This window comes from Oncorhynchus mykiss, chromosome 1 (assembly GCF_013265735.2).
Source record: "Oncorhynchus mykiss isolate Arlee chromosome 1, USDA_OmykA_1.1, whole genome shotgun sequence".
Classification (NCBI taxonomy): Eukaryota; Metazoa; Chordata; class Actinopteri; order Salmoniformes; family Salmonidae; genus Oncorhynchus; species Oncorhynchus mykiss.
In genome coordinates this window covers 50,802,297-50,829,565 of record NC_048565.1, presented here as the reverse complement: position 1 = coordinate 50,829,565, position 27,269 = coordinate 50,802,297, and the positions used below count along the sequence as shown (strand labels likewise).

At 42.6% G+C, this 27,269-nt stretch overlaps 1 protein-coding gene across 4 annotated transcripts in view; it reads left to right on the top strand.

Annotated features, from left to right (window-relative positions):
* Window positions 1-20,853, top strand: part of LOC110532393 (cytoskeleton-associated protein 5-A) — a 41,956-nt gene extending 21,103 nt beyond the window's left edge. For 3 of the 4 annotated variants that reach the window (XM_036979517.1, XM_036979523.1, XM_036979530.1), the window contains exons 30-43: window positions 1,845-1,980; window positions 7,910-8,103; window positions 8,401-8,597; window positions 9,517-9,690; window positions 10,018-10,138; window positions 10,424-10,603; window positions 10,775-10,962; window positions 11,172-11,247; window positions 11,499-11,687; window positions 11,824-11,952; window positions 12,118-12,201; window positions 12,378-12,540; window positions 19,294-19,418; window positions 19,687-20,853. In XM_036979517.1, coding sequence (XP_036835412.1) covers window positions 1,845-1,980; window positions 7,910-8,103; window positions 8,401-8,597; window positions 9,517-9,690; window positions 10,018-10,138; window positions 10,424-10,603; window positions 10,775-10,962; window positions 11,172-11,247; window positions 11,499-11,687; window positions 11,824-11,952; window positions 12,118-12,201; window positions 12,378-12,540; window positions 19,294-19,418; window positions 19,687-19,941 — 2,211 coding nt within the window. In that variant the 3' untranslated portion in view covers window positions 19,942-20,853. The remainder of the gene's footprint in view (window positions 1-1,844; window positions 1,981-7,909; window positions 8,104-8,400; window positions 8,598-9,516; window positions 9,691-10,017; window positions 10,139-10,423; window positions 10,604-10,774; window positions 10,963-11,171; window positions 11,248-11,498; window positions 11,688-11,823; window positions 11,953-12,117; window positions 12,202-12,377; window positions 12,541-19,293; window positions 19,419-19,686) is intronic. The other variant, XM_036979533.1, reaches the window with a different exon arrangement.
* The last annotated feature ends 6,416 nt before the right edge of the window (window positions 20,854-27,269 follow it).

Below are 27,269 nucleotides of genomic sequence, written 5' to 3'. Positions count from 1 at the left end.
GGCAAAAAAGTATTTAGTCAGCCACCAATTCTGCAAGTTCTCCCAGAAAAAAAGATGAGAGGCCTGTAATTTTCATCATAGGTACACTTCAACTATGACAGACAAAATGAGGAAAATAAGTATTTGGTCACCTACAAACAAGCAAGATGTCTGGCTCTCACAGACCTGTAACTTCTTTAAGAGGCTCCTCTGTCCTCCACTCGTTACCTGTATTAATGGCACCTGTTTGAACTTGTTATCAGTATAACAGACACCTGTCCACAACCTCAAACAGTCACACTCCAAACTCCACTATGGCCAAGACCAAAGAGCTGTCAAAGGACACCAGAAACAAAATTGTAGACCTCCACCAGGCTGGGAAGACTGAATCTGCAATAGGTAAGCAGCTTGGTTTGAAGAAATCAACTGTGGGAGCAATTATTAGGAAATGGAAGACATACAAGACCACTGATAATCTCCCTCGATCTCGGGCTCCACGCAAGATCTCAACCTGTGGGGTCAAAAAATCCCAGGACCACACAGGGGGACCTAGTGAATGACCTGCAGAGAGCTGGGACCAAAGTAACAAAGCCTACCATCAGTAACACACTACGCCGCCAGGGACTCAAATCCTGCAGTGCCAGACGTGTCCCCCTGCTTAAGCCAGTACATGTCCAGGCCCGTCTGAAGTTTGCTAGAGAGCATTTGGATGATCCTGAAGAAGATTGGGAGAATGTCATATGGTCAGATGAAACCAAAATAGAACTTTTTGGTAAACTCAACTCGTTGTGTTAGGAGGACAAAGAATGCTGAGTTGCATCCAAAGAACACCATACCTACTGTGAAGCATGGGGGTGGAAACATCATGCTTTGGGGCTGTTTTTCTGCAAAGGGACCAGGACGACTGATCCGTGTAAAGGAAAGAATGAATGGGGCCATGTATCGTGAGATTTTGAGTGAAAACCTCCTTCCATCAGCAAGGGCATTGAAGATGAAACGTGGCTGGGTCTTTCAGCATGACAATGATCCCAAACACACCGCCCGGGCAACAAAGGAGTGGCTTCGTAAGAAGCATTTCCAGGTCCTGGAGTGGCCTAGCCAGTCTCCAGATCTCAACCCCATAGAAAATCTTTGGAGGGTGTTGAAAGTCTGTTGCCCAGCAACAGCCCCAAAACATCACTGCTCTAGAGGAGATCTGCATGGAGGAATGGGCCAAAATACCAGCAACAGTGTGTGAAACCCTTGTGAAGACTTAAGGAAAACGTTTGACCTCTGTCATTGCCAAGAAAGGGGACATTTTTGTTTTTGACCAAATACTTATTTTCAAATAAATTCATTAAAAATCCTACAATGTGATTTTCAGGATTTTGTTTTCTCATTTTGTCTGTCATAGTTGAAGTGTACCTATGATGAAAATTACAGGCCTCATCTTTTTAAGTGGGAGAACTTGCACAATTGGTGGCTGACTAAATACTTTTTTGCCCCACTGTATACAAAAAAGTAAGTCACCTCCATCTCCTACCTCATCCTCAAACTAAGTCACTTTATCCTTCATCCCCTACCTCAACATAAGTCACCTCTTCCACCACCCCTAGCAGTGTTAAAATTATGTCTGATGTCTTTCAAATACTTAAACTCTGCTTGATTGAGCTCCCTTGGCGAAGTAGGAAAGTCCCAAATTTTGAATACCACCTATCTGGCACTCAGAGTAGACTTAAGCAAATATTCCAAATATTTCAAATACTATTTGAACCTAGGTCTGGGACCACCACACACTTTCTCCATGTGGTGTCGTCTTTGTTTTTATTAGAAGCTATTGTTTGTGTGACTAACCATTGTTTTAACATCCTCTTTTCACCTGACAGGTTGGGGAATCAAAGGATGTGGTGCGTAAAGACGTGCGTGCCATCCTCACCATGCTGTGTAAGGTCTACCCTGCAAGCAAAGTCTTCCCTTTCCTCATGGACGGGACCAAGTCCAAGAACTCCAAACAAAGAGCTGGTAAGACCAAGTGGACCAAGGCTAGAATAAAGAACGAGACGATATCATTTATTGCATTGTCAAATCTTATGTTCATTGTAATAATACTAATACATGGGACTTATATAGTCATTTTTAAAAGAGAAATTTACCCAAAATCCAGAAACTCACAAGTGATTCCATTCATTGAAACTAGTTCAGTTGAGTTTGCCCTCTCTTTCTCTGGAGTGCAGAACTGAGAATGCTGCAAAAACGGGTCATGTCACTTGTGACGTTGCTAGATGCAGGCTTCACTCCGCTCCGTTGTCAGTGAATGCATGATTCACAAATCTGCTAACTGTGACAAATTCATTGTTTTATTGAAAGCATAAGGCTGAATTTTGACTCAGGAAATGTACACTACCGTTCAAAAGTTTGGGGTCACTTAGAAATGTCCTTGTTTTCCATGAAAACATGCATGAAATGTGTTGCAAAATGAATAGGAATATAGTCAAGATATTGACAAGGTTATAAATAATGATTTTTAATTGAGATAATTGTCTTTCAAACTTTGCTTTCGTCAAAGAATCCTCCATTTGCAGCAATTACAACCTTGCAGACCTTTGGCATTCTAGTTATCAATCTGAAGAGATTTCACCCCATGCTTCCTGAAGCACCTCCCACAAGTTGGATTGGCTTGATGGGCACTTCTTACGTACCATACGGTCAAGCTGCTCCCAGAACAGCTCAATAGGGTTGAGATCCGGTGACTGCTGGCCACTCCATTATAGACAGGATACCAGCTGACTGCTTCTTCTTTAAATAGTTCTTGCATAGTTTGGAGCTGTGCGTTGGGTCATTGTGCTGTTGTAGGAGGAAATTGGCTCCGATTAAGCGCCGTCCACGGGGCATGGCATTGTAATTTGGAGTGAGAGCCTGCCTTCTTCAAGATCCCTTTTACCTTGTACAAATATCCCAGTTTACCACCACCAAAGCACCCCAGACCATCACATTGCCTCCGCCATGCTTGACAGATGGTGTCAAGCACTCTAGCATCTTTTCATTTTTTCTGCTTCTCACGAATGTTGTTCTTTGTGATCCAAACACCTCAAACTTGGACAGATGTATCATTAACACTTTTTTTCCAATCTTCCTCTGTCCAGTGTCTGTGTTCCTTTGCCCATCTTAATCTTTTATTTTTATTGGCCAGTCTGAGATATGGCTTTTTCTTTGTAACTCTGCCTAGAAGGCCAGCATTCCGGAGTCGCCTCTTCACTGTTGACGTTGAGACGGGTGTTTTGCGGGTACTATTTAATGAAGCTGCCAGTTGAGGACTTGAGGCGTCTGTTTCTCAAACTAGGCACTCTAATGTACTTTTCCTCTTGTTCAGTTGAGCACCGGGGCCTCCCACTCCTCTTTCTATTTTGGTTAGAGCCAGTTTGCGCTGATCTGTGAAGGGAGTAATACACAGCGTTGTATGAGATCTTCAGTTTCTTGGCAATTTATTGCATGGAATAGCCTTCATTTCTCAGAACACAAATAGACTGACGAGTTTCAGAAGGAAGTCCTTTGTTTTTGGACATTTTGAGTCCAATCAAACCCACAAATGCTGATGCTCCAGATACTCAACTAGTCTAAAGAAGGACAGTTTTATTGCTTCTTTAATCAGAACAACAGTTTTCAGCTGTGCTAACATAATTGCAAAAGGGTTTTCTAATGATCACTTAGCCTTTTTAAAATGATAACCTTGGATTAGCTAACACAACGTGCCATTGGAACACAGGAGTGATGGTTGCTGATAATGAGCCTTTGTACGCCTATGTAGATATTCCTTTAAGAATCAGCCGTTCCTAGTTACAATAGTCATTTACAACATGAACAATATCTACACTGTATTTCACTACACTGTATATCTGATCAATTTGGTCCAATTTTAATGGAACAAAAATTGCTTTTCTTTAAAAAACTTGAAAAAAAACTGACCCCCTCCAAACAACTTTTGAACAGTAGTGCATATAGGAATATTTATTCTGCAGTGTAAGGTGGCACAATGTCTTGTCTTCTCAACCCCCCTTGTCATAAATACATAAGGCACATACAGTGCATTCGGAAAGTATTCAGACTCCTTGAGTTTTTCTACATTTTGTTACGCAAATGTATTAAATAATTAAACTGAAATATACATTTCCGTAAGTATTCAGACCCTTTACTCAGTACTTTGTTGAAGCACCTTTGGCAGAGATTACAGCCTCAAGTCTTCTTGTGTATGACACTACAGGCTTGGCACACCTGTATTTGGGGAATTACTCCCATTCTTCTCTGCAGATCCTCTCAAGCTCTGTCAGGTTGGATGGGGAGCGTCGTTGCACAACTATTTTAAGGTCTTTCCAGAGATGTTTGATCGGGTTCAAGTCTGGGCTCTGACTGGGCCACTCAAGGACATTCAGAGACGTGTCCCGAAGCCACTTCTGCCTGTCTTGGCTGTGTGCTTAGGGTCGCTGTCCTGTTGGAAGGTGAACCTTCGCCCCAGTCTGAGATCCTGAGCACTCTGGAGCAGGTTTTCATCAAGGACCTTTCAGTACTTTGCGTCATTCATATTTCCCATGATCCTGACTAGTCTCCCTGCCTCTGACAAACATCCCAACAGCATGATGCTGCCACCAACATGCTTCAGGTCTCCTCCAGACATGACACTTGGCATTCAGGCCAAAGAGTTCAATTTGTTTCATCAGACCAGAGTATCTTGTTTCTCATGGTCTGAGAGTCATTTGGGTGCCTTTTGGCAAACTCCAAGCGGGCTGTCATGTGCTTTTTACTGAGGAGTGGCTTCAGTCTGGTCACTACCATAAAAGCCTGATTGGTGGAGCGCCGCAGAGATGGTTGTCCTTCTGGCAGGTTCTCTCATCTCCACAGAGGAACTCTGGAGCTCTGTCAGCATGACCATTGGGTTCTTGTTCACCTCCCTGACCAAGGCCCTTCTCCCCCGATTGCTCAGTTTGGCCAGGCGGCCAGCTCTAGGAAGAGTCTTGGCGGTTCCAAACTTCTTCCATTTAAGAATGATGGAGGCCACTGTGTTCTTGGGGACCTTAAATGCTGCAGACATTTTTTGGTACCCTTCCCCAGATCTGTGTCCAGACACAATCTTGTCTTGGAGCTCCACAGACAATTCCTTCAACCTCCTGGCTTGCTTTTTGCTCTGACATACACTACCAAGTTATGTCTAATCAATTGAATTTATCACCGGTGGAAAATCTGTTTTCGCTTTGTCATTATACGGTATTGTGTGTAGATTGATAAGGAAATGTTTTATTTAATCAATTTCAGAATAAGCCTGTGACGTAACAACAAAACGTGGAAAAATTCAAGGGGTCTGAATACTTTCCCCGAGTACACTTTATGCTAACCTGTCGAGCACCTAGGCCTATGTCTGCATGATATGGTGCAATGGTAATAAGAACACACTGCACTTCAAGGATCAGCTTAGGCCACATACGATACCGCCGCATGCTTTCTTTGTCGCTTTCTCTTTTCAACCGCACTGCGCCAGATCCAGTCCATGGAATTACAGTAGCAACAGTTGTATCTTTTATTATCCCTTCGTTTTCTGCCCCCGTAATTTCAGATTGCATATCTCGCTCATATGCGTTGGCATCAACCTCCATATAAGGCATATCATGAGCAGGGTTTCCTCCACGAGGGCGCACATGCTCAGTTGTTACCCGTCTCTGCTGCTGTGGCACATTTCCTGACTCATAGTTAGCTAATTCGTCCATACTCTTTTTAGTAACACACTATTTGTGAATCATGCAGAGTGAGGCCTGCATCCAACAAAGTTACATGACCCATTTTTGCAGCTATCTCAGTTCTGCAATCCAAGGAGGGGGAGAGGGCCAACTCCACTGAACTAGTTTCAGTGTATGGAATCACTTGGGAGTTTCTGGATTTTGGGTAAAATTCTCCTTTAAGGGTAGGCCTTGTCAAAGAGGTGGGGCTTTAGGAGGGACTGAAATAGGGTGAAGGACTCGGATAGCTGGAGGGAGGGTGTTCCAGAGCCAAAGAGCAACCCTGGAGAAGGCCCTGTCACCGAAGCTCTGGAGGTTCGACCTGGGGATGACAAGGTGGCCTGCTGTGGTAGAATGGAGTGAGCGTGTGGGTTGGTAGGGGAGAAGGTCTGAGAGGTACGGGAGGGTCAAGGTGGTGAAGGGCTTTGTAGGTCAGAAGCAGGATCTTGTAGTCAATGCGCTGGGAGACAGGGAACCTGTGGAGTTCACAGAGGACACGAGGGGTGTGCTGCCAGGACTTAGTGTGCGTGAGGAGTCGGGCTGCAGAGTTTTGAACCATTTGGAGCTTATGGAGGGAGCTTGAGTAGTGAGTTGCAGTAGTCAAGACTGGAGGAGATGAATGCATGTATGAGGGTTTCAGTGGCAGGGCTCGAGGACCTGATGTTGCGAGGTGGGAAGAGGATTTGACCGTCTGTCTCTAGTGGTGGTAAAAGGAGAGAGTGGAATCCAGGGTGATGCCAAGGAAGAGACAGTTGTCGTCAATGGTGAACAGTAAAGTTGCGAGCTTTGGTAGGGTGGATTTGATACCTAATGAGGAGTAGCGTTTTAGCACTGCGGTAGATCTGGGTGTCATCGGCATAGCAGTGTGAGTCTCGGTTGAAGTGACCTGAGGATCTGAACAAAGGGGGAGGATGTAGATTATGAGTAAGGGACCCAGTACAGAGCATTGGGGGACAGCCTGTGTAACTGCAGCTTAGTCTGAGGTGTGGCCATTGAGGCAGATGTAGGGGGTCCGATTTGTGAGGTATGAGTGTAGCCGGGAGAGTGCAGAGTCCTCAACACCCAGACCCTCATGCCTGATGAGGAGGATCTGATGGCTCGCTGTGTCAAAAGTGGCCCTCCGGTCAAGGAGAATAAGGATGTAGAGGGAATCAGCATAGGTGAGGAGGTCATTGACAACTTCGAGCGCAGTTTCATTACTGTGGAGGGGAGGAAACCAGACTGAAGGGGCTCGAATATGTTGTTGTCATAGTAGGTGGGTTTGTAATTTGGAGGCAACAGTCCATTCCTTGGCAAGGAAGGAGAGGTTGGAAATGGGGTGGAAGTTATGGGGGGTGACTGCAGTTGTTTTGTAGCTGGAGGGGACAGTTCCTGTTGACGTTGTGTGTGATATATGGACAGAGAGCATGCAGGCAGGCTTTGATGAGAACAATGGGGAGAGGATCCAGGGTGCAAGTTGTAGTCTTGGATGACAGATAAAGGGATGGTCAATGGGGGGGCGAATTCATAGAGCCAACCCGGCTCTATGAATTCGCCCCCCCCATTGACCATCCCTCAACCACCACCTCAGGGGTGGTGGTTGACTGAGAGGGGCAGCTGAGGGAGATTGATCAGTCCGTGATGAGTCTATTTTGGTGAACTTGTCCTTGACAAACTGAAGGAATGAATTGCAGAGTTTAGTTTGGAGACAGGCCAGAGAGTTGAGGGAAACCAAACAGTGTTGAATTGGGCAGCTAGTTCATCAGGTGAATTGGTGGGCATGGTCAAGGGGCAGAGCAAATGGCATCAGAGCGTTGGAGGGGATTGACAGCTTTGATGTTGCGGAAGGAGATGAGGCGCTTGTCAGTGTTGTGGGGTGAGTATGCGGGAAGAGAGAAATTAAGGATCTTGTTGTCAGTGAGAACAGGGAGGGGGAAATATGAGTTAGGTTGAGGCCAAAAGAGCAGACGAGGTGTCCCTTGATGAGAGTGGAAAAATGTGCATGTTGGGTAATATTGAAATAGAACACCAATTAAATCTGAGACGGGTTTTTAGTGTGAGTCCACGTGAATATTAATATCGCCAAGCAACAGTAAGCAGGGGGAGCATAAGAACCTTCTCTTGAGTGTGAACTTCCTGTGCTTCAATATCCTTATTTGTATCTCCTCGTTGTGGCACGAACTAACCATTCTCTCTCTGTATTCCCTTAGAATGTCTTGAGGAGCTGGGCTGTCTGATAGAGAACTATGGAATGAACGTCTGTCAGCCAACACCGGCCAAATCCATGAAAGAGATCGCTGTTCACATCGGAGACAGGGACAATTCAGTACGCAACGCTGCCCTCAACACAGTGTTGGCTGTGTACAATGTCTGTGGGGACCAAGTCTACAAACTCATTGGCAATGTAAGATACTACTACAATATACTGCAATAGAGGTTATGTCACAAAGCAGGATCAATGAGTTAGCCAGCAAACTTGCTTAAATGTTCATAAATTAATATATTTTTTTTTAATATTCTTGAAATGGCCATGGACTGTTTCAACCAACAACCCGTAGTCAACATTCACTTTATTAACGAACCAGAAAATGTGAATGTTTCTTAAAGTTGGCTAACTTAGTATCCTGCTTTGGAGTATACACCTCTGGAGATGTCATCTCCGGTGTTTATCTCAAACACCCTGTCTGTCTTTCTTCTGCAGCTGTCCGAGAAGGAGATGAGTATGTTAGAGGAGAGGGTCAAGCGCTTTGCTAAGAAGACCCCTGCAGCAGCCCCACCACCCGCCAGACAGGCTGCAGAGAGGGAGAGGCCCCAGAGAGAGCACCCCTCCAACCCCAACGCTACCTTCATGAGGAAGCCTGCTCAGCAACCTCAGGAGGATGTGCCCAACAAGCTCAAGTATGGGATGGGTCAAAAATCCCTGACCTAGTGCCTCCTCAACTACCTACCTACCAAAGCATGGCTCTCTATTCTAACGGAGCTATGGGGTTTTTAACTTTAGTCTGGTGATCGAGCAGTTACAAGTGCCGCTGTAAACATTCTGTCCATGTCTTAAGACCTTACCTACAAAACCCTCGTAAGGATAAGGCCTCTTTTATGCCTTTTTATACGGACCTCAATGTTCGTCTTTTACTCTTTTCACACTGACGAGATGAGCCGAACCGTGCCGAGCTCTACTGCGCTGGCCAGGTTTCGCATCCATCATACGTGCTTGAACAACCATTTGAAAGAAAAAATATCTGAGCCGGCACAGTGAGATGATAATTTTTAAAAATCGGGAAATTGGTTTGCACGGTTTGGGTTGGCACGAGTGTGTGAAAAGAGTATTTGCATGTTCTTTCCTTCTCCTTTTCTGTTTGGTTTCATTGCATGGTGTGTGTGTGGTCTCTTAATCCTGAGCCTCTCTTCTCCTTTATAATTGCTCTTCTCTTATCGCTGCTCTGCTCTCCATGGACAGAATAATGTATCGCACTTATAGGATGTGAGTACCGCCGTGCCTCTCCCAGACACAGTGTGCACTCTGCTCTCCTCCAGAAGCACTCAGAATGGGGATGTAATGTAGATGAATCTAAACGTAACACTCACCAGTCTAAACTAAATAGTTCAGTTGGTGTCCCCCCCCCTTCCTTGTCGTCCTGTGTTAATGGCAACCTTCCATACTAGCAAACCACTTAGGGTGAAGCAATGTATTCCACAGCCATTCCAAATAGTATGCCGGTGCGGGTATATTGGAACGGAGATGTGTGACCCCGACCTGTCTGTCTGTGTTGGTTTCGATGACATTTGTTCTGAATGATCCTCTTCTGTTCTCCCCCAGCCAAGCGCGGGCTCAGAACGCTGTACGGGAACACTCGCACCCGTCCATCCCCAAGGAGTTTCAGCTGGACCTGGACATGATTGAGAATGACCACACACGGGTCAGTGAGCTGCCCGACCTGGTCCAACACAAACTGGACGAACTGCTGGAGCCCATCATGATGCCAGAGCCCAAGTGAGTGTCTGTTTGAACGGAGCCAAACTTCATACCGACTTGTCCCAAGTCTTAGACCAACGCTGGCCTAGCTGGCCTGAACTTCCATTTCAGCCTTTTTCACAGTAGTTCTGAAATAGCGTTGGGATGAACAGTAGAGGGATGATCTTTAAAGTATGGATACATGGTTAAACTGTCCGAGCATTATACCAACTGGCTGGGAGGGATGTGCATTGATCTACTGTAGAAGTTATTTTTAGAATTTCTAAGATCCAAGAGACTTGTGGCATCCCAAGACTAATGACAGTGAGTGGTTATGTAATTAGTTGTGTGTGTGTGTTTCCCCAGGATCCGTTCTGTCTCGCCCCACTTTGATGATCTTCACAACAGCACCGCTTCCACCATCAACTTTGTCATCTCCCAGGTGGCCAGTGGCGACATCAACACCAGCATCCAGGCGCTGGCACAGGTTGGTACATCACTGTAGTATAGACCCAGGTACACCATGGTGCAATAGCAGGCTCTCCTGTACGTAGTCTTTTATTGAAAAAGAGGTTAGGGAACATCAAACCTCGATTGCCGTCTTCTAATAGTTGAGTGAAGGGTACTTGGGAGTCTGGAAATGGGAGACTAAGGAACATTGAACTTCGACCTATCTACCTGCAGTACTCTGCTCTAGTTAGAAACGAGAAGAGAGCAAGCAGTGGACAGTGTCTCTGTGTGTATTAACCTCTGTCTCTCCCCTTCCCCCAAGATTGATGAGGTGTTGAGGCAGGAGGACAAGGCGGAGGCCATGTCAGGTCATATCGACCAGTTCCTCATCGCCACCTTCATGCAGCTGCGCCTCATCTACAACACACACATGGCCGACGACCGCCTCGACAAGAAGGACATCTTCAAGCTCTACAGCTGTATCATCGGCAACATGCTCTCGGTGAGTAGCGACTACACATTTACACCACTAAGGGGTGATACTGGTCTGTTGTTTCAAAGACTCTCTAAAGAGGTTTTGTTTTAACATCTAAAAGCACACCCGAGTAGGCGTAGTGGACTGGTGTGGACATTTGTGCCACAGCTGTGTTTGTGTGTCACCTGTGTACTGCAGTTGTTCTCTATGGAGAGCCTGGCGCGAGAGGCATCTATGGGGGTTCTAAAGGACCTGATGCACGGTCTGATCACCCTGATGCTGGATGCCCGGGTGGAGGACATCGAGGACGGACAGCAGCTCATTCGCTCCGTCAACCTGCTGGTGGTCAGAGTACTGGAGAAGTCTGACCAGACCAACATCCTCAGGTCAGAACTCAGAACATTACTGGGACAGTGCACATTAAACTAACATTACTCGAAATGACTTGTCCTGAAGAAATGTTAGCGATGATGGCTCGTGTACTTCAGAGAACCTCTGAGCAGTAGAATGCACCCTGGTTAAGGGTGATACAGCTAAAGGCATTTCCAGAATAGTGTATCTAGTATTTTCTGTCTGTCTTTTTCTCTTCCCCCAGTGCTCTTCTAGTACTGCTACAGGACAGCCTTACCACCTCATCAGGGTCTCCTATGTTCTCTGAACTGGTCATGAAGGTATTGCTATTTAATTTGTTATGGGAGTGTTTACTTTTGTCTATGCATGATATGTATGGTGTTTGCACATGAGCTAGTCAAATGTGTATTCCCTGTTCTTTGGGACATTTTACCTTTTTTTTTATTTTTAGCTCCTAAAACAAATGATGACCTATTTCCAATCCAAATCATTATGAATAATTATTTTGAGGCTCAATGAACAAATTTGAAATGTAATATATTTAACCCTCTGGTTCTCGCTGTGTCTTTAGTGCCTGTGGCGTATGATCCGGTTCCTGCCGGAGACCATCAACAGCATCAACCTGGACCGCATCCTGTTGGATGTCCACAACTTTATGAAGGTGTTCCCCAAGGAGAAGCTGAAGCAGCTGAAGTCTGACGTGCCCCACAGGACACTCAAGACACTGCTGCACACACTGTGTAAACTCACTGGAGCCAAGGTATGTACTATACATACCCAAAGCTCATTCACGTCCAATAGTTGAGTGATTTGTTGTCTGTGGTTTTGATTTAAGTAGACCATAGTGAGGCTACTAGGCTGTTGTTGTTTTGACCTTGTTGCTTTGCCATGTCTAGATCCTGGACCACATGTCCATGATAGAGAACAAGAATGATTCTGAGCTGGAGGCCCACCTGAGACGAGTGGTCAAACACTCTGGAAACTTCTCTGGCATGAAGTCTGACCGGGGCACAGAGAAAGGCCAGGTGCGTTGTTAACCCAACCTCTAATTACTTTATTTATTTAACATCATTCAAGTGAATACACTGCTTTTAAAATAGTTGTGGATAACACACAGTTTATACAAACATGTCTGTAGTGCAACGTGAGTCCACTTCCATAATAGCCTAATGTGTTCTTGACGCTTCCAGGATGACAGGATGTCCAAAGCTAAAGTGAGCGATATCCTCTCTGAGATATTCAAGAAGATTGGCTCCAAGGAAAACACAAAAGAGGTGATTATTTTTCTTTATTTCCTTGGTCGTTCATGTAGTCATACCTTAATTTTACGGTGTGCACCCTCTTGTTAAGGTCGTAATTGTAAAAGATGGTGTTCTCAGTGACTGGCTAAACTAATGTACAGTACCAATCCAGAATTGTGAGCGAGTTAACTGTTTATTGTTTCCCCCAGGGCCTGACGGAGCTGTATGAGTATAAGCAGAAGTACTCCGACGCTGACCTGGAGCCCTTCCTGAGGAACACGTCTCAGTTCTTTCAGAGCTACGTGGAGAGAGGCCTCCGCGTGATCGAGTCTGAGAGAGAGGGCAAAGGCAGGATCCAGCCTTCTAGCACAGGTACTAAACCCTGAACGATTAAAGAGGAATTCCACTCAAAAGTTTAAATGTCAAGTTTTGTTCTATGCCTTGTAATATTTTATCTGATATGACTGTCTACCATGTGTCTGACCCAGAGATTGTACAAATCTGTAGCAGAGTAATAGGAAATGCAATCCTGACATCAGCTCTAGTGCTTTGGTAGAAGCCGAAGCCGTGTTAGTATTGTTTGAATTACTATTGAGGATTACTAGTAGCTAACTACTGTATGTACAGTGCATTCGGAAAGTATTCAGACCCCTTCCCTTTTTCCACATTTTGTTACGTTACAGCCTTATTCTGAAATTGATTTAAATAATGTTCCTCATCAATCTACACACAATACGCTATAATGACAAATCAAAAACAGGTTTTTAGACATTTATGCACATGTATAAAAAAGAAATACAGCAATACCTTATTTACGTAAGTATTCATACACTTTACGATGAGACTCGAAATTGAGCTCAGGTGCATCCTGTTTTCATTGATCATCCTTGATGTTTCTACAACTTGATTAGAGTCCACCTGTGGTAAATTCAATTGATTGGACATGATTTGAAAAGGCACAGACCTGTATACATTAGGTCCCACAATTGACAGTGCATGTCAAATCAAAAACCAAGCCATGTGCTCAAAGACAGGATTATGTTGAGGCACAGATCTGGGAAAGGGTACCAAAATATTTCTGCAGCATTGAATGTCCCCAAGAACACAGTGGCCTCCATCATTCTTAAATGAAAGAAGTGTGTAGCCACCAAGACTCTTCCTAGAGCTGGCTGCCCGGCCAAACTGAGCAATAGGGGGAGATGGGCCTTGGTCAAGAAGGTGACCAAGAACCCAATGGTCATTCTGACAGAAATCCAGAGTTCGTCTGTGGAGATGGTTGTCCTTCTGGCAGGTTCTCCCATCTCTGCAGCACTTCACCAATCAGGCTTTTATGGTAGTGACCAGACTGAAGCCACTCCTCAGTAAAAAGCACACAGGTTGGAGTTTGCCAAAAGGCACCTAAAATGACTCTCAGATCATGAGAAACAAGATTTTCTGGTCTGATGAAACCAAGATTGAACTCTTTGGTCTGAATGCCAAGAGTCACATCTGGAGGAAACCTGGCACCATCACTACGGTGAAGCATGGTGGTGGCAGCATCATGCTGTGGGAATGTTTTTCAGCGGCAGGGACTGGGAGACTGAGCTCAGGACCTCAGACTGGGGTGAAGGTTTACTTTCCAACAGGACAACGACCCTAAGCACACAGCAAAGACAACGCAGGAGTGGCTTCGGGGACAAGTCTTTGAGTGGCCCAGCCAGAGCCCGGACTTGAACCCAATCTAACATCTCTGGAGAGACCTGGAAATAGCTGTGCAGCGACACTCCACATCCAACCTGACAGAGCTTGAGAGGACCTGCAGAGAAGAATGGGAGAAACTCTCCAAATACAGATGTGCCAAGCTTGTAGCGTCATACCCAAGAAGACTCGAGGCTGTAATCGCTGCCAAAGGTGCTTCAACAAAGTACTAAGTAAATGGTCTGAATACTTACAGTACCAGTCAAATTTTTGATACCTACAGTGGTTCTTCCTTTAAATGTTGCTTCGTACTGCAGCGCAGCTTGCGTGGTGCCGCAGAATTCTATGGCACGTTATTCAAGTGTTAGCCATTGTTGCCATTAATGCTAGTTTGACCACCAGGAAGCATCTTTGAGAAGTTAAGTCATTGAAATGACATGGAGCTGTAGACTTAAGAGTCCTATTTACTGTAGCGGTTTTTGCATAACTTACTTATTGGAATACAGGCCTACTTCAATATACAGTATATCAATCATTCATTCGTGCATGTCTTTAAATGTATTTTAAATGTATTCAAGCATTTTAATTATAAAATGAAATAACAAAGGGAGCCTTGAATATTTAAAAAGTGAATGTCGGCTAAAGCGATTGATTTCAGAAATGCATTTGATTTGTTTTAATATTAGGAAAATATGCCGCTGTACAACGTGACCAGTCGGGAGTAGGCCTAGGCTACTAAGTGACTGCGAGTGAAGATCAAAATAATCCTAACTTTCCACACCCTAATTGTAGGCTAACCAATACCCAAATTGAGATTCAGTGAAAATAAAAATCTCATTGATTTATCAAGACCATGCTTGTCTCAGAGCAGCACAAAACGGTGCTGAAATAGTTGACAACATGCGGGTAGGCTATTGCTTCAAATCCCACTATAACAATTGGATGACTTTGGGAGTTTCAGTAAGCAACAATTTGTTGCCATCGTTAGCCTACTTTATTCCAATATTTTATGTTATTTAGTGATGTTTATTCCCATAGTAATTCGTTATGGATCCATCCAGATGTGGTCCGAAAACGGTGCATGTGGTTGGCTATGCAAAAGTGTGAGAGGAGTGACATGCCTCGAACATTCATGAATACATTTAAACTCCTTAAACTCGGCAAGAGTCTATTGTCCTGCTGATAGTCCATCAAGGGTGGGATGCTTCTTTTGTATTCTTAAACGAACTAGCACAGAGAAGAGAAAGGAGCCTTTAAGTAATTAAACGATTAATAAACCACAACATGTCAGCTAAAGCAATTGAATTCACGAATGCATTTGACCGTTTTTAATATTGGCCAGCAACCAGAAACACAGCCTCTACAGTGGTAGAAATATATGTTATTGAATTTGATTTGTATTTTTTTACTATTTTAAAAATGCAGATTTATAAGGCTAATGTGCAGTGTCTTTAAATACAATGCTCCCCCTACCCTCCTTTCCTATTGTCTTGCTAATAGCCCATCATAGGTAGATGGCTTCTTTCGTATTCCAATGTCTTGAATTAATTAATTAATGTATTAATTAGTCATTTACCATTCTCGGAGTGGAAACGTTGTTTGCAGAGTTTACAACCTGCTACACTTGTGTGAAAAACAAGTGTTTGAAAACAACATGTTTTCAAAATGCCTCCTGCTGTCCATCACTACTGTAAACCTGGAACTGTATTGAATTTTATTATTATTTTGGGGGGGGTTTAAAATGTATATGTTTATTAGGCTACTGTGTAGTCTGACAAAACCAACAGGACAATGAGAATAGGCAACAGAAGCAGGAACAGAATAGGGCTGAGTGACTTTCTCAATCCTGGCTTTTGTTCAAAATAAGTTAGTGGCAAGAAAAAGTATGTGAACCCTTTGGAATTACCTGGAATTCTGCATAAATTGATCATCAAATGTGATCTGATCTTCATCTAAGTCACGAGCAATAGACAAACATAGTGTGCTTAAACTAATAACACACACATTCTTGTATATCTCTTGTCTATATTGAATACATCATTTAAACATTCAGTGTAGGTTGGGGGAAGTATGTGAACCCCTAGGCTAATGACTTCTCCAAAAGCTAATTGGAGTCAGGAGTCAGCTAACCTAGATTCCAATCAATGAGATGAGATTGGATATGTTGTTTAGAGCTGCCATGCCCTATAAAAAAAACTCACAAAATGTGAGTTTGCAATCACAAGAAGCACTGCCTGATGTGAACCATGCCTCAAACAAAAGAGATCTCGGAAGACCTAAGATTAAGAATTGTTCACTTGCATAAAGCTGGACATGGTTACAAAAGTATCTCTAAAAGCCTTGACAAATTGTCTATAAATGGAGAAAGTTCAGCACTGTTGCTACTCTCCCTAGGAATGGCCGTCTTGCAAAGATGACTGCAAGAGTGCCGAATGCTCAATGAGGTTAAGAAGAATCCTAGAGTGTCAGCTAAAGCCTTACAGAAATCTCTGGAACATGCTTACATCTCTGTTGACAAGTCTATGATACGTAAACACTAAACAAGAATGTTGTTCATGGGAGGACACCACGGAAGAAGCCACTGCTGTCCAAAAAAACCCATTGGAACACAACACTATGTGTGGAGAAAAAAAAGGCACAGCACACCCACATCAAAACCTCATCCCAACTGTAAAGTATAGTGGAGGGAGCATCATGGTTTGGGGCTGCTTTTCTGCCTCAGGGCCTGAACAGCTTGCTATCATCTACGGAGTTTATCAAGACATTTTGCAGGAGAATGTTAAGCTATCTGTCCGCCAATTGAAGCTCAACAGAAGTTTGGTGATGCAATAGGACAACGACTCAAAATACAGAAGTAAATCAACGATGGAAAGGTTCAACAGAAGAAAATACGCCTTCTGGAGTGACCCAGTCAGAGTCCTGACCTCAACCCGATTTGAGTTACTTTTTCTTGCCACTGTATGTTATTAAAACGCAGTCTGGTGCTCTCTGTGTGGATAGGCCACTGGGAGTAAACAGATACCGGACTGCACTCTGGTCAAAGAGTGATGAGACACAGAAGCCCAGTCTAGGTGTTTAATGATGAAGCAGAGTATACATGTGGTCTGTGTACAGAGAGAAACCGAATAAAAGAAATGGAACATTACTACAATGTAAATCAAATAAACAATATTACATTAAACACTAATGTCAACAATCTCTATACACAATTGACAAGAGAAATAACACACCATAATTCCTCTCAAGAGAATTAACATTAGAGTTTGACCAACTGGTAGGCTAATCACACAATTGTACGATAACTGGTGAAGTTAACCCACTACATGCACATTTCTTGTATTTACATATAACAATAGCAACATGAATATTATGAAAGTGAAATAAGTATTTGTTCTGACTTACATTTGGTCAAAAAAGCACATATCCCTGCAAATTAAAACGGTCTGATCTCCACAAAAGCCAAACTAACTAAGAAATACATTATGTTGGTTGCCATGGGGAATAATCCAATAATAGTTGGTAGGATACATAAAAGGAAACATCAGAGTTTACTGGAATCTCTAAATGAAAATACTGGCAGATCAAGAAAATGTCCTTGTAGATCTAATTCAATTTAGAGGATTCTAAATGAATATCTAAAGGGCTTTTATTCAATTTAAAATGTAGCTTAATTAAATTGATGAATATTATGGTTTTTCTATTTCCAAAAAAACAAAAATGCATTTCTTACTGTAGCCGGTGGGCCTAAGGGTTTCCGTTAGGAAGATATGGCACTATACAACGTGTTTCTATTCCAAGAAAACAAAAATGCATTTGTTACTGTAGCTGTTTTAGTGTAACTTACTCATTGGCATAAAGGCCTACTGAAATATACAGTACATCAATCAATGAATTTGGGCACGTCATCAAACAGCATACAAGTCATCCATGTCTTTAAATGCAGTCAAGCATTTTAGTTATAAAACTAAATGACAAAGGGTGCATTGATTAATTTTTCAATCACGGCTAAAGCAATTTTAATCAAGGGTTTCTGTTAGGAAAATATGGCGCTGTACAACCTGACCGGTCAGGCGGAGGCCTAGACTACTGACTTTGAGTGAAGAGCAAAATAATCCTTACATTATCAGAAAAAAATCTGATTGATTTATTAAGACCAGTCCTCATACTGTCATTCAGATATATTTATTCCCACCGCCCCAACAGGTCCACAGATGACATAATCGCCATCACACTGCATACTGCCCTATCCCATCTGGACAAAAATAATACCTATAAGAATGTTGTTCATTGACTACAGCTCAGCATTCAACACCATAGTACCCTCCAACCCCACCCTGTGCAACTGAGTCCTGGACTTTCTGACGGGCCACCCCCAGGTGGTGAAGGTAGGAAACATCTCCACTTCGCTGACCTTCAACACTGGGGCCCCACAAGACTGTGCTCAGCCCTCTCCTGTACTCCCTGTTTACCCACAACTGCGTGGCCATGCAACTCAATCATCAAGTTTGCAGACGACACAGCCTACAGGGAGGAGGTGAGCACTCGGAGTGTGGTGTCAGGAAAACAAACTTTCACTCAACGTCAACAAAACAAAGGAGATGACCGTGGACTTCAGGAAAGAGCAGAGAGAACATCCACATCGAAGAGACAGCAGTGGAGAAGGTGAAAGTCTTAAGCTCCTGGGCGTACACATCAGACAAACTGAAATGGTCCATCCACACAGACAGTGTGGTGAAGAAGGCGCAACAGCGCCTCTTCAACCTCAGGAGGCTGAAGGAATTTGGCTTGTCACCCAAAACCCTTACAAACTTTTACAGATGCACAATCGAGAGCATGCTGTCGGGCTGTATCACAGCCTGGTACGGCAACTGCACCGCCCTCAACCGCAAGGCTCTCCGCAGGGTGAGCATCACCGGGGGCAAACTACCTGCCGTCCATGACACCTACAGCACTTGATGTCACAGGAAGGCCAAAAAGATCATCAAGGACAACAACCACCCGAGCCACTGCCTGTTTACCCCGCTATCATCCAGAAGGCGAGGTCCGTACAGGTGCATCAAAGCTGGGACCAAGAGATTGAAAAACAGCTTCTATCTCAAGGCCATAAAACTGCTAAACAGCAATCACTAACTTAGAGAGGCTGCTGCCTACATTGAGACCCAATCACTGGACACTTTAATATATGGGCGGCAGGAAACCTAGTGGGTAGAGGGATAGGCTAGTAACCGAAAGAAGCACAAGCATTTCGCTACACTCGCATTAACATCTGCTAACCATGTGTATGTGACCAATAAAATGTTATTTAATTGAAGTGGAAAAAGTCAAGGGTTTGAATACTTCACGAATGCATTCATTGATATGACTGTATATGCATGTGCTGGACTGCTTGAAAAGCGCTTCAGTTGCTGTGACGAGTTCTGTTTGAAGTTAAATGTTTCTCTGTTCCAGTGATTCCTCAACATGGCCTAGATTCTGGCTCAGTGCCTTTGAACGGAGAGGAGATGAAACCTGCAGTGTACTACGAGAGACTGAAGATTCTGAGACAGAGACAAGGACTGGAGAACAACTCCAGGGTTAGTTTAATGTCGATCACATTGGTGCCACTCGGCTTACAATTTCACATTCATATTATGATGATGTAGGAATTGAATACTTGCTGTATTAATGAGTGTCCCCATTATATTATAAGTTGTCATACCCACAGTGATGTAGCATCGTTTCTTGGCTTGCTTACTTTAAATTTACACTCCCTTCCTGCTTTCCCCTCCCTTCTCTCCTTCTCTTTCCCGTCCCTCATTTTCTCTTCTCTCGCTCCCTCCTCTCTCATCTCCATCCTAATAGCAGGCTCAGCTGTTGCAGCAGGAGGAGGGGGACAGTGGACCGATGCGTCCCATCACGTCCCTTCTGTCCAAGCCCTCGGTGGCCTCCTCCACAGACATGCTCCAAAGCAAACTGTCTCAGCTCAAAGAGTCCCGCGAGTCCCACTTCCAGCAGGAGCAGTCCCACTCCCACAGCCCCACTCGATGCTCGTCCCCCTCCGCCAACCTCGACGACCTCAAGAAGAGGCTGGAACGGATAAAGAGCAACCGCCAATAAACGACCCCTGACCCCCAAGCTCATCTCTATACCCAGTCTATCCAATGTGTTAGCCAGCCCCCACCCTCGACCTGATACCCACCCAGCCTTGGCTTTACCCACCCCAAAACCCTGCTCTTATCCTGGATTTCTTTTTCTGGGTAACCCCCTCTTCTGTGTAAATTTAAAAAGCACCTGTCTCATTGTATAATATTCTGTAAGTGGACAATTGTTTTTGTTGAGTATCGTGGCACAATTGTGTGTGTATATACTCATGGATGCTAACCACTCAATGCTTTTAAGTGTAAAGTTAGGGTTACAGTGTACAGTTTCCATGTGCAGAATGCTGTAATATGTGTTACTTAATCTAGCTTTTTTTTTTTAAGGTTTTGAATTTCATAGTCAAACCATGACATGTCTCTTCTCTGGGCCTCCAAGCAGGGTTGGGGTCAATTCCATTTTAATTCAGTTATTTCTGGAAGTAAACAAAAAAAATAATAATGTTTCCTCATAGAGAAGCATTTAGGAAAATCTGAGTAGGAATTGGAATGTCAGTTTACTTCTGGAATTGACCCCGACCCTGTTTTCAGGCCCTGTCAGTTCATACGACTGTTTGCTAAACTTGCTATTTTGCTTTTACATCTATGAAGTTAAGACTTGTAAAACTTGAAGGATTGATTCTGTTCTCGAAGTAAAGCAAGGAGCATGGCATGAAGTAATTGTTTTTGTAATAAAGTTTGCATTACTAAAATATGTTTAAGTCATTGGTTTAATAATACTCCCATCTTGCGTACTGTAGCAGAATGTCGATAATTCTGATGCATTGTTTTGGTATTTAATTCAAATGGAAGTAGTCTTAAATTGTTGCTCTTATAGGTTTTAAGTGTATAATCGATAGTGAAATGGCAATAAAGTTTTTTTTTTAACAAACTACCTAATGTGTATACGTTTTGCATTTTATTCTTGCTCGATTGAACACATCACTGCACCACATGTTGAGTAATATACATTTATATTAACGCATTTCAGAACTTCAGCTCATTGGTTCATAAGTTACAATAAAGGCAAATATACATAAATTGCATTTGTGTACATAAATATACAATCTGCGGTAGTGTCTCAAGATGATGAAGTGCAGAAATGACAACATTTTAGACATCTGACAAGCTATTTTTCTATTCCATACAATATTCTAAAAAGGCCAATGGATAATGGAAGATGTGGCATACACATGCAGGAAAACATTGATCAAATTGAACATTTAATGGCAGTATATCAAGCTTTCCACAGATTTCTGTCTTCTTATCTTTAAGCTAACAAGCGTAGAAAACGTGTTTCCAGACTGGAAGCCTGGCCCCTCGGCATGTCTTTTTTGTTGTGGTTTGCAGCAGTTCTTACAGCAGTGCTGACATGACAACTGGGTCTGATTTCCAAACAGAAAGCTATGAAGAGTCATGTAAACTGTTCTGCTCACTGATTGAATATTGCATACAGTCAGTTGCCTGAATTGGGATTGATTTCTATCTCTTGCTACGCAAATTGATTTTGTCCCCCCACACCCACATCACGACACGGCAGGTTGAAATATAAAAACAAACTCTGAACCAATTATATTAATTTGTGGACAGGTCGAAAAGCATTAACCATTTATGGCAATCGAGCTAGCTAGTTTGCAGTTGCTAGCTAATTTGTCCTATTTAGCTAGCTTGCTGTTGCTAGCTAATTTGCCCTGGGATATAAACATTGAGTTGTTATTTTACCTGAAATGCACAAGGTCCTCTACTCCGACATAAAATGGTTAACCGAATCGTTTCTAGTCATCTCTCCTTCTAGGCTTTTTCCTTCTCTTGACTTTATATTGCGATTGGCACCTTTCATAAATGAGGTGCATTACCGCCACTGACCTCGTTCGTCTTTCAGTTGGGTATAACCAATGAGGAGATGGAACGTGGGTATCTGCTTCTATAAACCAATGAGGAGATGGGAGATGCAGGACTTGCAGCACGATCTGGGTCACAAATAGAATTTACTTCTATTTTATCCCTTGGCAACACAGACGCTTGTTGGCGCGCGCGAGCAGTGTGGGTGCAATTTAATCAATTTTGGGTGCGATTTAAAAATTTATTTTGCAACGCTCGCGACGCAGTCAGCCTGTTAGACCGCTTCGCCACTCAGGAGTCCCGAGTATCCTGTATGCACTGAAATCCTCTACTCCAACAATTAATCCACACATAAAATGGTGCGTTTAAGTTTATGTCTTAGCGCGTGTGACGTAGGTGACTCTAACATAACAGATAGGTTAATTACATAGCAATTCAATCTAAAATGTTGTTACTACAGGTGTTGATATATACCTACAGCATAGCCAATACACACTTAATGTAAAGTGTGTTCAATGTTTCCTCAAGGTCACGCAGCCATTTGAACTACTTGGAATGGACCATATCGGCAAACTGACACAGACAGACAGCGGACACTAGTATATCTGTGTTATGATTGACTACCTCACTAAATGGCCACAGGCATAACCCCCCCACACAAAGTCTGCTATGGAGGTCACAGACTGCATAATCACATTTTTCTGTCAGTTTGAGGCACCCAAACGTATACTCACAGACCAAGGGAAGGAGTACGTCAATGAAGTAAATAGTAACTGTGTTACTCAACTTTAATATTTATTTAAATGTCTTCAGCTTTCTAAAAGTTGTTTTCCCCTTTAATAATAAAAGATCAACAAAAAATGTCTGCAAGACGGGCAAACCGAAGAAGTCTCTGCTCACCGTACCATCCCCAGATTAATGGATTGGTAGAAAGGATGAACGGGACAATACAGATGTATAAGCAACTGTAGCATCTGTAGACTGATGTTATAACATATTTAACAGACAGTAGCGGTTGAGTTCATCAACTGCAATGTTATGAACAAAATCACATTCTAAGAATAACTTGTGTCAGATTTACCCTTATTGTCTTTCTTTTTTTGTCAGACCATCAATGCCTACATGTTCCATCTGGTGTGGAATTTTAACAGGCAGTCAACCGAGCAAGCTTTCTACATTGACACCTTTGAAATGACTGGCATTTGGGGGAGCAAGAAATCAAAAGGTTGGTTGGATTATTCTCATAATATTATATATTATATGTTATATTTGACAGATTTTGAACTCAATCACCTGCTCTTTTAAAATTCAGATTGATCCAATGATGTACAAGTACATTATTGGCATCATCAATGAACACAACCACCGGACTGTGACGGTAAGAGCCTCTAAGGCAGTACTAAGAATTAAGAAATACGTACATACAGTGGGGCAAAAAAGTATTTAGTCAGCCACCAATTGTGCAAGTTCTCCCACTTAAAAAGATGAGAGAGGCCTTTTCATCATAGGTACACTTCAACTATGACAGACAAAATGAGGGAAAAAAATCCAGAAAATCACATTGTAGGATTTTTAATGAATTTATTTGCAAATTATGGTGGAAAATAAGTATTTGATCAAAAACAAAAGTTTATCTCAATACTTTGTTATATACCCTTTGTTGGCAATGACAGAGGTCAAATGTTTTCCGTAAGTCTTCACAAGGTTTTCACACACTGTTGCTGGTATTTTGGCCCATTCCTCCATGCAAATCTCCTCTAGAGCAGTGATGTTTTGGGGCTGTTGCTGGGCAACACAGACTTTCAACTCCCTCCAAAGATTTTCTATGGGGTTCAGATCTGGAGACTGGCTAGGCCACTCCAGGACCTTGAAATGCTTCTTACGAAGCCACTCCTTCATTGCCCGGGCGGTGTGTTTGGGATCATTGTCATGCTGAAAGACCCAGCCACGTTTCATCTTCAATGCCCTTGCTGATGGAAGGAGGTTTTCACTCAAAATCTCACGATACATGGCCCCATTCATTCTTTCCTTTACACAGATCAGTCGTCCTGGTCCCTTTGCAGAAAAACAGCCCCAAAGCATGATGTTTCCACCCCCATGCTTCACAGTAGGTATGGTGTTCTTTGGATGCAACTCAGCATTCTTTGTCCTCCTAACACGGCGAGTTGAGTTTTTACCAAAAAAGTTATATTTTTGTTTCATCTGGCCATATTGCATTCTCCCAATCTTCTTCTGGATCACCCAAATGCTCTCTAGCAAAGTTCAGACGGGCCTGGACATGCACTGGCTTAAGCAGGGGGACACGTCGGGCACTGCAGGATTTGAGTCCCTGGCGGCGTAGTGTGTTACTGATGGTAGGCTTTGTTACTTTGGTCCCAGCTCTCTGCAGGTCATTCACTAGGTTCCCCTAGGGGTGAGATCTTGCGTGGAGCCCCAGATCGAGGGAGATTATCAGTGGTCTTGTATGTCTTCCATTTCCTAATAATTGCTCCCACAGTTGATTTCTTCAAACCAAGCTGCTTACCTATTGCAGATTCAGTCTTCCTGGCCTGGTGCAGGTCTTCAATTTTGTTTCTGGTGTCCTTTGACAGCTCTTTGGTCTTGGCCATAGTGGAGTTTGGAGTGTGACTGTTTGAGGTTGTGGACAGGTGTCTTTTATACTGATAACAAGTTCAAACAGGTGCCATTAATACAGGTAACAAGTGGAGGACAGAGGAGTCTCTTAAAGAAGAGGTTACAGTTCTGTGAGAGCCAGAAATCTCGCTTGTTTGTAGGTGACCAAATACTTATTTTCCACCATAATTTGCAAATAAATTCATTAAAAATCCTACAATGTGATTTTCTGGATTTTTTCTCTCTCATTTTGTCTGTCATAGTTGAAGTGTACCTATGATGAAAATTACAGGACTCTCTCATCTTTTTAAGTGGGGGAACTTGCACAATTGGTGGCTGACTAAATACTTTTTTGCCCCACTGTAATAAGGAATATACATGTGAACACATACACGTGTGTAAAATGTGTGTGTGCCACATGTGTATATTTGTGTGTGTAATATGTGTGAATGTAATATGTGTATGTGATGTGTGTGTGTCTGTCTGTCTAAACTTGAAAGGTTATGCTGCCATCCCAAAAGAGGGCTATGGGTTCCTGGACCCAATGGAGGAAAGTGCCAGAAAGATAAAATGATGCCATGGGGTGACAAGGTAAAAACTGCTTTTAATATTATTTTTTACAATGGAATCAATAAAGTATTTGGAATGCTATACTGTTATTAATCTCTATATTGTAATCAATAAAGTGTTTCAAAATGCTGTACTTTTATTAACATAGATGTTCAGATCATTCCTGAGAGAGAGAAGGGGGGTAATATCTCCAGATGGGTGTGTGGTACCCTTCCTCACCCATGGAAACAAGATGTTACTTCTTGTGGGGTCTTTGCCTTGAAAGTAAGAATGAGAGTATAAGTAATGCATAATTAACCTACTGAAAGTATACTGACTAAAAGGCAAAACAGAGAACTGTCAAATCATATTATAGCTATGTTGTTGTATACTTGCAAATTAGAATCTTAAGTGTAACATAATTTTGTTGGGGAAGACTGAAATGCCCATCAAATTTTTCCCCAGTTTGCTGAATGTGTTCTGAAGGAGGAGTCGATTGTCTTTTCAAACAGACAAAGATGTTAACATCATGAAAAAAAAATAACAGTCACTCTCCTCCAAAACACTGGTATGTTCAATTTCTAATTTAATATATTTGTAAATAAAAAAAAAACACATTTATATGGATCTTTCAAGGTTATCTTTGATCCAACTTCTGACTAGATGGCCACTAAAACACATGTATTTAAATAATTGTGTTACTAGAAACATATACTATTCCCTTGTTCCCTGTTTGCTCTGAAAAATACATGTAAAGATGAATAGACTACTTGACATTATGTTTCGCTAGATGACCTGAGCCAACTGTGCCACTTCTGTGGGGATGTGGACAATAATGAGGAAAACACTAACTGGGTAATTGCTTGTTCACTTCTAAAGGCACATTTTTACAAGTACAAATTTGTATAAGCAGTAATATTTCTAGAGGTAGTATTATCTGCTTTGTCTGATAATGAAATAATTGTAATTCAAGAAAATGTATTCAATGTTTAAAATATCTTAACATTTTTCATCATACATTTCAGAGTGGTTGTGCCCACGATGGTTCCACCAGTCCTGTATGAAAACCATCCCATAATTGGAGGATTACGTCTGCGCTGCCTGTCAGGACTAGGTTAGGCTTGAGTTCCAGGCGACGGCATCACCTGAAATCTTTCCATAAAAAGTGGACTAAATGTTCAGTCGAGCTGTTGCAGCTTTCCAGTATTTGTTTGTTATTTGTCTTTTTATATTTGATTTGTCATTTTATATCTTATTGTGCAAAGATCAAAATGTGTATTTCCTATTTAAATGTTTATTAACTAACTTAACTTCCTGTGATGTTTTTATGTTACTGTGTGATAATATTTGTGTATTGTCTTTATTATCTTAAACATTACAATATGTTTCTAAAATAAGTGTTTGTTTCTTTATACTCCACTTTTGCTTTCTGTAGCAGTACCAAGAGAAGAGAGAAGGGGGATTTCAGCAGGCAAGAAAATAGCCTTGCCGAAATCCTCCCCTCCCCCCATTCTAATTTACTCCATTTTGTGGCTAGAGTCAAATCATTTCTGTGGCACACACTACTGGTCAACATGAGCTACCAAAATGTTTCAGATAGGAGGGGATTTCGTCAGGCAAGAAAATAGCTTTGCCGAAATCCCCCCCTTCTAATATCCTTAATTTTGTGTCCAGATTCAAATGCTTTCTGTGGCACACATCAGAGTCAAATACTTTCTGTGGCACACATCAGAGTCAAATACTTTCTGTGGCACACATCAGAGTCAAATACTTTCTGTGGCACACATCAGAGTCAAATACTTTCTATAGAACAAACTTCACATCAGGATAGGCAACCGAAATGAATAACTAATGTATGTGTGTTATATTAAACATAGAGGGAGTAAAATGTAGGCAAGCAATAAACATTTCAGGACAACTACTAGTCGAATAGGACATGGGAGAGATGACGAATTTTGGCAAAGAGATGTATTTATAGACTAATACACTTGAAACAAATAGCCAAACCGGAAACTGCATGATGAAGAATTGAGTGCGTGTACGCGTTCACGCGAAGGGGGGGTTCTGGCAGGGGAGAGATTTTCCGCACAACACCGGCTCTACGGGGTGGCAAAGCCAGGTATGGATCCCCAGCTAGAATTTGTGCCCACCCCCAGTTTTGTTTTCCATAAACATAACAATTGGTATATTAATTACCATGCCTGGTGGCCAATGGGCTTGCCAGTAGCGCAGACCGGGACAAAGGCTATATGCCGGTGTGTGCTCATGATCTGAAGAGTGGGGCGAAAGGGTGATGTAATAATGTAA